Source organism: Haliaeetus albicilla, chromosome 3 (assembly GCF_947461875.1).
Source record: "Haliaeetus albicilla chromosome 3, bHalAlb1.1, whole genome shotgun sequence".
Taxonomy (NCBI): Eukaryota; Metazoa; Chordata; class Aves; order Accipitriformes; family Accipitridae; genus Haliaeetus; species Haliaeetus albicilla.
In genome coordinates, this window is record NC_091485.1 from 29383760 (window position 1) to 29397526 (window position 13767).

Here is a 13767-nt window from a genome sequence, read left to right on the forward strand (position 1 = left end):
GCTCAAATTAGTATCACCACATGAAAGTGGTGGTAAGTCTATCACATATTTCAGATGGCTAATTTAGACCCATAGCTGAAGTGTTAAGTGAAGTCCTCAAACTAATGTATTTTGACACTATTCAACTGAAAAAACCCCTCTCTTTAATCAACTGAAAAAATTACAAATCAGTAATGCATCAATTCAGTAATTTAAATTCATAACTATATTCAACAGAACTGTTAAAACTTGAGAGGAACCGTTTAACAATACATATTCAACCACAGCGAAATACATACTTATTCAAAAAACAATTTTCCAGTTTTTAGAAGCTAAACTTTTGAATCAAAAGGGGCTATAGGCTTTTTTGTCAGTAAGCATACAGTAATTACTAACATATTATTAAGTAATAAGCAGTTGGCCAACACGAACAGCCACTATAGCTATATAACATAACACACTAAGGCCCAGGCAATGTGATTTCCAGTTCTCAGAACACTGTCAATCTAGAAAAAAATGATAATATTTAAGTATCTATATTTACTTCCATCAATACTGACTTGCATCCTTAACCCAGAAGCTGCTACAGTGAAGTGTGTTCCTCTTTCAGAAACAGCATACAATTTCATCAAATAAAAGTAATCAAACATATTTCCCAGGAGATGCTTCCAAATCTGGAACCTTCAAGGAGTTAGGACTATCTACATAAAAGATTTACCATTGCTTAGGACACAATTGCCACACTGAAGGACAAATAACTCCAGAATGCAAGGGGAAAGAAAAAGAAATACACAGTCATGTAATTTCTGATCTCTGTGGAAACACAGGATTCAACCAAATCTTAACAGCTTTTGGGGAAGGTTGTTACTATATATCCCGTTCAACATTTAACTGAAATAACAGGTGTTCTAAAAACCCCCCAAAAACCAAACACCACCAACCCAAAAAACAACCAACAAAAAACCACCAATAACCCAAAACTAACCCACCAACCAAAAATAAAAACAACTGGGGTATGACAGTTAATGGAACTGTTTGAGGTTTTTATTCATATGTATGTATGTGTGTGTGGTACACGTGCACTTTTTTGCATATATACAGAAATATATATATTTTTTATATTTCATAAATATGTATCTACTTCATAAGCATATTTTGTAACTATTTATCTGTATTTAGACATAAGTTCCATATATGTCTATATAAATACCTAAAGTATGTATTTTATAAATACATATAAAAATAGAGGAAATCTCTTATATAGTTATATGTGTTTGTTTATATCTTTTTAAATACACATAAAATCTTTAAAGGTTTGACTGCTAATTGGCTGACAACCTGAAGCCCAAACACAGAGTTATGTTTTCAATGCATTGCTTTTGATCTGTCAGGTTGACTAGGTTGTCAAGTTGATCAACTTCACAGAATTTCAGGATGGCAAATACATAGATGTAGCAGGCAATAAGCTACAGCTTTATGTGAAGTGATTGGGAGAGTGTCATGAGAGCGCAGAGTGTTAAAAAGGAAGTGAAACATCATTAATGTAAAATGGCAGAAGGAAAGGAGGTAACAAAACAGCAGGACCCACTACATTCATCAAATGTCAATAGAGACTGAACAGATACAAAACGGTCTAGCAGTAACAAAATCTTCTGTTTAAAAAGTAGTACAAAGCAGAAATAAATTGTACATTTATGAGATAATTAAGACATTTTTCCTGTGGTATTTTGCTGCAGGTCATCTGCTTATCTTTGTTAACACCACCGCAAAGGCTTATGTAGCCAGAAAAGACTGCTAATAAGCAACGTAAGTTTTACCCCCTTAACACATGTAGCCTTTTTTTTTTTAAAGATCAACCTCACTGCAACAAGTTCGACACTGAAAATTATAAATAATATATTCAAATTAGGAACATATCAAATGTAGACACTAAACCTACAACTTCTTTTTAATAACTAGATATTCATTTATGTAAATAGCATGGTAGGAGGCTGTTTTATTGTTTTCACCTACTATATATACTGTCACAAAATTCATACTTTACACACTTCAAGAATGTTTCTGGGCCTTTAAGAAACAACGTGAATAAAGCTAATTACTTACATATACATGTATTTGTCCAGCTTTGCTGCAAAATGGCGTGGCATTTCTCCACATCCATAATAATTTCGGTCATTTTCAGGTAAGTGATCCACATCATGAAATATTATGCAGTCCCAGACAGCATCCTTCATAGCCTCTTTGAAGCCAACATTAAAGAGCATTGCACGATTAAAAGGTTGTGTACCTGTCTTCAAACAGAAAACAAAGGAGACATTGTAAGAATCAAGAAGAAAGAGACAAAATTTCAGTACTATGAGAAATACATCCTCTACCACACAGAAAAAAAGCATCGACAAAGATGCCTGTTACTGCTCTAGCTAAGCAGAGCAACAGCTCTGGGTAGCACCAACTACATCAACTGTATTTCATGATCTTAAAAGTCCAGCTGTTCTCCCCTCTTACACAAAACTAAACAGCACTAGCAACTTATAGCACTACAAACTCTGAAGTATCAAAATATGGATGGTTTGGATTATTACAGCATGACATTATGAGTTAAAGAAATACTGATGCAAACTAAGAAACATTACATTTTGTTTCTTGTTAAAACAGTCAAGTAGAATAGAATAGACTATTTCCGTTGGAAGGGACCTGCAACGATCATCTAGTCCCACTGCCTGACCAATTCAGGGCTGACCAAGTTAAAACATGTTATTATGGGCATTGCCCAAATGCCCCTTAAACACCGACAGGCTTGGGACACTGACCACTTCTCTAGGAAGCCTGTTCCAGTGTTTGACCACCCTCTCGGTAAAGAAATGCTTCCTAATGTCCAGTCTAAACCTCCCCTGGTGCAGCTCTGAACTGTTCCCACGCATCCTGTCACCGGATCCCAGGGAGAAGAGCTCAGCACCTCCCTCTCCACTTCCCCTCCTCAGGAAGCTGCAGAGAGCAATGAGGTCAGCTCTCAGCCTCCTTTTCTCCAAACTAGACAAACCCAAAGTCCTTAGCCACTCCTCATAGGACATGCCTTCCAGCCCTTCCACCAGCTTTGGTGCTCTCCTCTGGACACATTCAAGGACCTTCACATCCTTCTTGAATTGTGGGGCCCAGAACTGCACACACTACTCAAGGTGAGGCCACACCAACACTGAATACAGCGGGATGATCACGTCCTTTGACCGGCTGGTCGTGCTGTGTTTGATGCACCCCAGGACGCGGTTTGCCCTCTCGGCTGCCAGGGCACGCTGCCGACTCACACTGAGCCTGCTGCCGACCAGCACCCCCAGAGCCCTTTCTGCAGGGCTGATCTCCAGGCACTCCTCTCCAAATTTATACTTGTGCCCAGCTTTACTTCATCCTAACTGCAGAATCCAGCATTTCGACTTGTTAAATTTCATCCCATTAATCATAGCCCAATGCTCCAATCTGTCTAGATCCCTCTGCAAGGCATCCCATCCCTCGAGAGAGTCAACAGTACCTCCCAGTTTGGTATGATCAGCAAACTTGCTAACAGTGCATTCAACTCCTGCATCCAGATCACTGATAAATATACTGAACAGAACCATCCCTAGAATTAAACCCTGAGGAACACTGCTGGTGACTGGTCACCAGCCAGATATAGCCCCATTTTTTTGTCCTTGAAAACTTACAAAGACAATAGATTCAAAGAGGCCATGTTATCACCTATAAAATATTAGCCCGTATTTGAAGAAAAGCAACACGAACTTTCCTTTTTCATTCAAAGGATTAGAACAGCAGAGTAACAATTTTTAAATTCTGGATTCATCCAAATCTTGATAAGAACATCAAGTCCCCTTTAGGAAGGAATCTGGAAGAGTCGCTTTTCAATTAAATGCTGTTACCTGTTCAACAACATAGAAGGCAAATTCCAGCCGCTGCTTCTGCAACATAGGTATCAGATGACGGAAAAAAATTGGAAGATGCTCATGGCGATTCCGAAAAGGAATAAGGATCGCCACCTTCAAAAAATTACATACATATTACACTATTATATTAGCATTTTTAAATTCTAATGTTTCAATACAGATCAAGTTTCCCATGGCTTACATAGGCTTTTCAACTTTTACATTTAAATTGGCTTGGTGTTTTACACCTTCATTCCTGCTAGTAAAGTGTGTTGGAATTTTGCTCAAACAATTAAAAAAATAAAAAAAAATCTGAGTAGAATATAAATAAGATTTTCCTTTTATGTTGACTTGCTTCTAATTATACTTTAAGCAACATACACATAGGACAAGTTTGCATCCACAACAAAACGTTTAGTAACAACAGTTAGTGAACATTTAGAAGTTCTTGACAATCCATGTCAAGTTTTTCTTCAAGCTTTAGTCTCTTCTTGAGCACAGACAGCATAACACATATAGTATAACATAGTACGTATTATATAAAATATACAGCAGTAAAAGACTGAGTGCTTGCAATGGTAAACTATTCTTATACACTAACAGAAAAAAAAACCAGAAAAGCAGCATCTCACCTTCCATCGTGGCTTACAGTCTTTTGGCTTCCAGTGTCCTCCTGGTTTAATGTCTAAATCTTTTGAAAACAGTTGCTGAATTTCATCAAAACTAATTTCACTCATATTGACATCGATAAGGCCTCCTAGAGGTAAAAAAAAATATTTATTAATTTCAATTAAGACAACAGATCTAACACTATGTGGTATATCATAGACAAATAGCATCAGAAATTTGTAGTTACACTACCTACAGATAAAAAAGAAACAATTTATACTACCCTTTTTATATTCAGTTTTGACAGAATGAATTTCAATATTTCCCAATATAAACATTCCTTCAATAAATCCTATATGCAAAATACTCATTTCAGAGGACACAGAACAAGCAAAGTAATTTGAATTCTATATATATTCCAGAAAATCAGTCACCCTTCAAGTACCACTGTTAACCATTCCACATCATCTGCACTACTGAACTGATACTCAAATTCTGGGTGTCTTCCTACCTGCACTTCCACAGAAAAAGAAAATGTATCATCACTACACTCAGCAAACTTCCTCAATTTAAACTCTTGATAATTATGCACATTTCATGTACAGCCTTCATCCACTAATTCACTACTGTCTGCATCAATCCTATTTATAGCAAGTTCCTGGACTTGAGAATTACCACTGATAGAACAAATTAGCCCAATAGGAAAAGTATTTGCAAATGGCTACTGCTGAGAGTGGAATTCACTAAGATATTGAATAAAGACCACAGTATGGTAGGAAAAAAATCAGGTTAGTACTTATTATGAGAAAATATTTACACTTAGTTGATAGCTAAAAGTTGTCAGTCATTATGTATGTGTATAAATTTCAAAACTGGAAATAATGATTCATAGTAAATACCCACAGAAGTAGAAGGAATCAAGAAAATCTGGGGAGAAGAGTAGTGTAACACTCATTAACCAAAAGCTCAAGTTGTTCTTCAGCAACTACTATGCTAGATCATCAGATAAAAATCTTGCAATAACCACCTGAGAGATACCACAAAATATTCTACTTATTTTTGTTTAAAAACTTAAGTCTTTTGGTGAGAGTTGGAAATTTAAAGTTAATGAAAGAAATCACTCCCATTTTCTCCCCGTGCCCATACTCAAAAGATCCTCTTTGTGTCCAAAAGATTGCTTCATGTTTTAACACTGAATTGACAAGCTATGTAAATCTTTTGGAAAGATCGAAAATTTTGCAGCATGCTAGGAACAACTATTGTTTTCAAAAGAAGGCAGAAGATACTGCAAGAGCTATTTTAGTTTTGCACATGATTATATGTAGAACTACTTGTAAATGTAGAAGGTAACTTTAAAAAAAAGGAAGATGATAGAGGAAAAAAAGGATCAGGAACAGCACAATAAGGAGATCTTTTAAGCTCAGATTTAAACAAACACATATTTATTTATTTATTTTAGAAGAAAAAGGAAAGCTGGCAGTTCCTAGAAAAAGACTGTATAAATATACACCAGAACAAGCTAATCCTACAGAACTTTAAATACAAATAAATAAATAGATAAATAAAAAGCTTAGATTATCATTATGGTTGTATCTGAAACTCTTCAATAACCTGAAAAAGAAATCTTACAAAAAGTAGATACAAGGGCAATCAACAAAGGGCAAGTATACGTAGAGTATAAACATGTACAAATTAAATTTAAAAAAAATAAATAAATCACTAAATCAATTTCAGCTACCAAGAGACAGAGAAGCAACAAGAGCCTTTCAGTTTATTTATAGAATCTAATAGGAAAATAAAGATAAATAAAGGTCAATTACTACACCAGAAAAGGAAGCAAACAACACATGATGCAAAGGACTCGGGTGCCTTAGTCTCCTGAGAAAAGTTTAGATGTGATCAGATGCTTATGGAGCTTAAATTAAAGGGGAAAAAAAAAAAAAAAAAAAGGAGGAATGGTAGGAATGGTAAGCCAGTATTTATGTAAGGCAGGTGCTTCTAACTTCATGAGACATGATGAAATTCCCTCCAGACTGTTTAAAAAGTAGCTATAGTAAACCCTGAAATATTGGTACTATCAAAAGTACACAGGAGATGGGCGAATAGAAATCAGCAGTATTTCCCTGCCATTGGTGGGGGGCTGGAGAAGAGGCATCTCAGTAAATATCTGGCCTTATTATTCACTACTTCCATTACTGTCTAGTATGTTGCAATGAAACGTATTTACACAACCTGCAAAAAAAGAAAGCTGAGGAAGCAGAAAGCATTTTGAAGAACAGAATCAGAAAACAAAGTAATTTCAACAAATCAGATACGTACCAAAATCAGCAGAGTGAAATTAATTAAAAAAAAGTATGGATTGTTACTGAAGGAGAAATGAAGCAGACACACACAAAACAGGAAATACCTGGCTATGCTGCAATGTGCAGAAAGATATTTTGACAGTTTATAATGGATTGCCTATTAACATGAGACAATAAACTGTAATGCAATTGCACTAAAATGGCAAATGTCATTCTGGAATACATTAACCGCTGTTATATGAAAGACAGAAAAGGTAATTACTAGTTTGTTTTGTAACCAGGGTTTTAGCCAGTTATGATGCTTCAAAAGGAAATCAAATTAGAGAAAGTCTACAGTACAAAAATCAAGAATGACAAGAGCTTTTGAAACTATGTAGTCTAGAAAGGCTGAAAGTAATGGTTTATCTACAAAGGAAGAGGCTGACAAAAACTAAGTCTTTTCCAACACAGAGTAATTTGGTACATAGACGGTAACCAACTTTTTTCCAAGCATCAAGGGCAAGGAGAAATCTGACCAACTTGCGAGGGGGCGGGGGGTGCGAACAAACCTAAATGCAGGTTGAGTATCAGGTCGAGTATTAGGAAAAGCTTAACTATTCAGCAAATGGAATACTAGAATATACTACTTCTGGAGACAGTAGAACTTCCTCCATTGATGATTATTTTTTTTTAACACAAAATAGATTTTTCTAATATCTATTTAAAATGGTTTAGGTATATTCAACCCCAGTGTACTGAGGTGATCAAACTAGAAGATCTGGATATTTCTTATAGCTCATTAAGAGCCAGTTCTTAGACAAACCATGAAATGACGTGGGCAGACTGCTTAAATATTCTTAACATGAGGGTTTTATTTCATGTAACTGAAAAAACTGATCTGCTTTCCATTTACCTCTCAAGTCAGTATTAAAATTATGCTGATTAGACACTCTTTTGTACTGCTTCTGTCTTGAAGTAGAGGTGTCTTGCTTATGGATTAGCACAGCGATGCTCAACCAGTGGGTTAGAACCTGAAAGACTGATTCACCCACAAAAGGCACTAGCTGTTCCTATTTTAAGAGCATACGTACTTGCGACAAAACATGATTTTACCATACTCCTTTCACAATACAAATCTGGCAAGTTGACGTAAAGAAGAGTAGTTAACTTCTATAATGATCTTAGACTATTAAGCAAGTCAAAATATATATGATTCAAGAAGCTTTCTTCCCTGGCTATCTCAGGACCACCTACAACATTTCATTGCATTAAGTCTTCAGAGAAGTTTTATATAGATTATAATTAAATACAGAGATGGCGATTAAAAAGGTATACATGAAAATCAAAGGGTGAGACATACCTCTCTTTGCTGAACAGTAATTTATCCAGTGAATTATTTTCTATTAAAATTATGATTTCTCTATTAAATTAAGCAGGACAGAAAAAGTACAAAGAGATTACTAAGAAAAAATATGGAAAAGAGAGCAGCAATAAGGAGACCTACAGACAAATTTGGGTAAATTACATATAGCCAATGAAGTTGATAGCAAGGATGGCAGAGTAGAATGAATCCCTACTCTGCCAATTCTAAATACCTGTCAGTGCAAACAAATCTGCATCAATGATTTAAGATAATATGCTATAAGTAGGCTGACCTACTAAGGTACCCTAGTATGTTCTAACTTGCTTCATCCCTCCACTCCTGGACAGCAGACTAATACACAAGTAGAACACGTAGCAGAAGCCAATGCAGTTTTGAACTAACTAATCTGGCAGAATTCAACTGCCAGATCCCTTGGAAGTTTCATAAAAAATACTAATCTACATGCATTTTTCAATCAGCAGAATCATCATTCTTGTTTCTCTGGTTATCGAGTTGACATGTTTCGAACTTTTTGTTTCCCAAAGTAGCTAAAATACTTATTATTGGAATAATTTAGCTATATTTGTTTACATGTGCAGTATTATAGAACTTCCATATGATTTTGAAAGTCAAACCCTATTTCTGGAGAGAAAGAGATTGAAATAAGGATATAATCACACCGTGGTTAATTGCTACTTGGATTAAGACAGTTTTCTACATGATTTAAGCTCATAAGCAACAGCAACTGATTTATACTTTTGACTCTATGTCTGTATATTTACAATGTAAGAGACAAAGTTTAGAATTTAGAGGTGTTGAAAAGAAACATAGATAACAGGCACTGTTACTGTACTCTTCACTGGATAAACTTCTCTGTTGAGATTAAAAAAGAAGTTATTATGGAATCTAGATTAGCCTAATAAAATCCACTATTTTTCTTTGAAGAAAAAATGAACAGCAACTCAATTTGGCTATCAGCAACATTGTTTGGTATGATATGGATTTGAACTGCTATATTAAAGACTTAATTACTTGCTCATGCTGAATGACAGCCCACAGCTTAAGTCAGGTGTTAGCCTAAAAGACAAGAGGTTAGAATTCTGGAAGGGGTCACAAATATCTTCAGAAACCTTTTCATATTTTCTCTTACAAGTAAGTAGTTTACTTGTTTGATTTTAAATATAGCAAGTAACATAAACATGTTAGCATAACAGATACTAATGAACAGCCATTTCTAGTAACATATTTACACTTATTTACAGAGAGTTGTTGATTCTTCTTCTCTAGTTGGTACATTCTGACACCAAATGAGACATTTCAATGTAACTAATTAGCTTTGAGATCTATACTAATGCTACTATTAGTTCTTCACTCAAAAATATTAAGTCTGTCTACAAAACATTTACTAGAACTTAAGTAACTCCATGGATTACTGACTCAAGTTATGATTTCTTTCAAATGCAGAGCACAAAAAAAACATTTATACTTAATCATCCCTTGCTTCCTATGGCAACTCTGATAATGTAACAACAATTCCTAACATAGAGAGAAAAGCTGAAAATTCAATAGCTGTTTCTAAGAAGGAACTCTGGTTTAGCCAAGGGACTGCAATTTTATAAAGGTTAAATATAAGAACTATCTCTAATAGCTAACAATCAGTGGTGAAGGTCAAGGTAAAGCCATCACCACCAGGAGTGATTTGCCTCTTTCTTTTTAGTGTTCAAAATTGGTCTCCTACCTAATACTTCTCAGTCTTTAAGGATCACTTTCTCTACAAGCTGGAAGACAGCAAACAATGCCAAGAATTTTGACTGAATCTGAACAATGGCAAGTTTGCAAGAAAGGGGAATTCACATTAAAATTTACAGTTCTTAACAAGAATTTTCAAGAATATTCCCAAAGCTATACTTCGTCTACAGAAAGAAGATAAAAAAGTTATGCCAACAGCCTTTCAGCCACATTATTATACCATTATACCAGGTTAAGGACACCGAATTACATCAAGGAACTCTTCCAATCTCATTTTGTGTAACTGCTTTAACTGTGTGTAACACCTGCTTATAAGATCTACATACACTGGGATACTGCTATTTAGGACAGCTGTGATATTATAGGTTTTATAAAAACCCAGCAAACCAGAACAGCAATGGTGCCAAAGTACTCAACACAGTTTCTTAATTCTGCATGACACTCCTCTGTAACTAAATACTTTCAAACAAAAGAATTAGAAGTTTAGATTCTAGGCTTAAAGACAAATAGTTAGGGTTACCTAATCAAGTTAGGGTTACCTAATCAAGTTCTATTTAATAGCTTGGGATCTTAAACATCTGGGTTTGAAAGCTTAATTTTAAAATTTCCTGAGGATCACAGCTTTTCACTTATGTAATAAGGACTATTTCCTTATTATGACAGGGCTTTAGCACTCCTACATCCATCAGTTCTACTTCACTACACCATCTTGTTCAGTTTCCTACATACTGAGGTAACTGCAATTAGCTGATGAAGATCTGAGAACTAGTCTCTGACTCATGAATCTTCGTATTAGGAATACCATTTCCAAAAAGAAAATTTTTTAACTATTCCTCAAAATATGCAACTCTGAATGGGTACTTTTTATGAAGTTAGAGTATTCCTACATATTAATAAAAACATTTAGTATTTAATTTGTAGAAAGTAAAATGATTTGTAAATAAAATTTAAAACACATTAGGTGATAGCAAAGAGGCGAAAGCTTTAATAACACAATAGTTACAGGCAAAATTCTACTAAGCATTATTGTCCATTCTCAGATGTGTTTTATTCATTATTTTCTGCTATATTTGTGGACTCCTTACAGTTATATTTTAAATTAAAATAATTGTATTTTAAGCACAATCCAATGTACTAGATAAACATTAAGGTCAGTTTAAAACTTACTCATGTAAGGCAGCTTCTCTGGACAAGCCTGGTAAGGAGAGTAAGTGAAGTTTTCTGGAAGATACACTGTTGTTTGAGCAACACAGTCACTAGAATTGTTTCCTTCAGGATAATCTTAAAAAGAGGAATTAATTTTTGTAAAAACCTAAGTTATCCACTGAATTTGTAACATATCATCATGAAGGTGAGAGCATTAACTTTTTTAAGTAACAAATTCTTAGCAGCATGATTAAAAAAACGTTTTAATGCACTAAAAGAACAATCATTAAATTAAGATATCTTTGTTACAGCTATGACAAATATTTCCTACTAAAGTGAACTGATAAACAGTAACTATTTGGCCTTCACTCCAGTTACAGAGAAGTAGGACTTGGGTTTAGGTCTTCATAATCCAGCTATGTCATTAAGGTTTGCCTTTTTTTTTTTCCCATAAAGCTCTTTTAAAAATGAAATTAAATAAGAAATATTCTTACCTGTGCCATTCAGTGTAGCATTTTTGTTAGTGTACAATCTGATCATGTGTCCTATTGTTTTTACATTTTCTCTCAACATTATACCACGAGCTTGCACCATAAAGAGATACGTGTTTGCTGATAAAACAAAAAGCAATTTTGAATTTGAATTAAAATAAGGTATTTCCAAATTATTCTAACATTCATTTATAATGTGTTCAATATTTGTTACTATGTCTGAATCCATGGCTAGTGAACATTAATCCTTCGAGATGAAGATCACAGAGTGAAACCTAACAGCAACAAAACAAAAGAATATAGTGGATTCATAACCACAGGTCTATATAAAACCTCAAAATTATAAAATATCAATACACACTTTATATGACACTTTCATTTCTATTTAACTTACAAGAAGCAACTGACAGTGCCAAGAAACAACTGAATTTACCAATAGAAAGGTTTTCATATGTAGATACATCCCTTATATATGCATCTACATATACATCATAGCAACACAGGACAAAAAACATCTAGAAAATCTTTTAGTCCCATAGAATAGTCCCCCTTTTTACTCATTAGCTATCACAACTTTCAGTCAAAATGTACTGCTATTCAGTCACCCCCAACAGCTGTTCCGTTATACAACTGCTACAAATCACTGCCAATCTCAAAGTATTAGTGTTTGATAATTATATGTGAAATATTTATTATAGGCATCAAGCGTGAGTAAATCAACATTCTGAGTAATTAAGCAACTCACTAACCACAGCATGAAATATTCCTCTGTCTCAGCCTTGCACTCAAAGCCACAAATTTGATCTCAAGACAACTCTTTGTCCTAAACAGAAGAGAGTAAATTGGAAAAGAAGCCGCATTTATGTCTGAGTAAGCAAATGTCTATCCAGGACTCACAGAGCTCAAAAATAATGTAAAGGGAAGGACAAATTCCCTTTGCAGAACAGTTTTTACTCTAGGTAGCAAACAGGATCAAAGGTATCATCTGTCACTTCACCTATGTTAAGCACCCATTTTTTCTGGCAGGTATTTGGCTTGCTGTAACTAGTACTAGTAACCACCCTAACCAAAGAATCCCCTAGACTTTGGAGGAAAGAACTAAACACACCAGAAAAACAATAGATTAATCTTAATCTGGCCTAAAGAGATTAAAGAAAATTAGAAAATTATCTCAGGAACTCCACTTCATCAGATGACCCAGCACCAGTGGCATGACACAAGTAACACCAGATCAGTTGATATCTTCTTACAGCCCAATGCAAAAAGATTAGAGCTACAACGAACTGTTTATAAAGGAAGGACTGGGGCATTTCCAGAGGAAAATACAGTGACTAATTCTACCACATCAGCAAACAATACTACCGACACCCACAGATATACAAATACCAAAAAAATCTTTTAAGGAATAGTATTTGCAAACCCTACAACAATGGTTTTGTTTTAAAAAGAATGAATGGAGGGGCTCTCCTGGCTTTCAAACAACTCCTTATTAAAACAAGGAATATTATCATTTAAAAAACAGGCTCTGAACATGTCAGGTGCTATGCATGGTGCATAATTCTCAAACTCTTGGCCAGCATGACTAGCTGTTTTGGTTAACAACAGTTTACATGTTTGTGAAAGTTACTCAGCTGCTAGGATCCTGAAGTTGTCTCAACAGCCCCTGGCCACTAAAACAGAAACAAAACAAAACAACTACAACCTTGGCCTGATGACAGAGGTACAAAATCCAACAAGAATGATTCTTACTGGGATCCAAGACAACAGATAACATTCAGATCTCCTTACAGAAAACTTGCACAAAAACTTCTCGAAATTTTAACCCAATTCACTGTAAAGTAGCACTCTGGGGTTCCAATTATTTTCTTACATTCATAGTTTTCCATTCAAATTCTGGTTTTTAGGGTGTCTGTATTAAACATTTCAGGGAATCTGTACAATTCTTGAGTTCATATATGAAGTCATCTACTCAAGAACATAAAAGCAGTTTGATCTGTTCCTCCAAGAACAACTATTTACCTTCAAACAAACAATTTCAAAATTCAAGACTTCCCTGAAAGTAAAATTGGATTTCTGCCTTTCAAGTAGGACAAAATTTTCCTGATTAACAAAGAATTACTTTCTTCAAACTTTAACATATTTCAAATTGGCATCCTCCCTTCTCTTTTCCCCACATATTACTGTACAACTCTTCTCTTCAATATCTTCCTATTCCAACACTAATAGTTCTTTTTTAA

At 34.8% G+C, this 13767-nt stretch overlaps 1 protein-coding gene across 1 annotated transcript in view; it reads right to left on the reverse strand.

Annotated features, from left to right (window-relative positions):
- The window catches only part of B4GALT6 (beta-1,4-galactosyltransferase 6), a 34703-nt gene that overhangs the window by 5934 nt on the left and 15002 nt on the right, over positions 1–13767 (reverse strand). Inside the window, exons 2-6 of the mRNA XM_069779232.1 lie at positions 11534–11650; positions 11061–11174; positions 4523–4647; positions 3888–4004; positions 2083–2270 (exon numbers count right to left, since the gene is read on the reverse strand). Of these exons, the coding sequence (XP_069635333.1) occupies positions 2083–2270; positions 3888–4004; positions 4523–4647; positions 11061–11174; positions 11534–11650 (661 nt within the window). The remainder of the gene's footprint in view (positions 1–2082; positions 2271–3887; positions 4005–4522; positions 4648–11060; positions 11175–11533; positions 11651–13767) is intronic.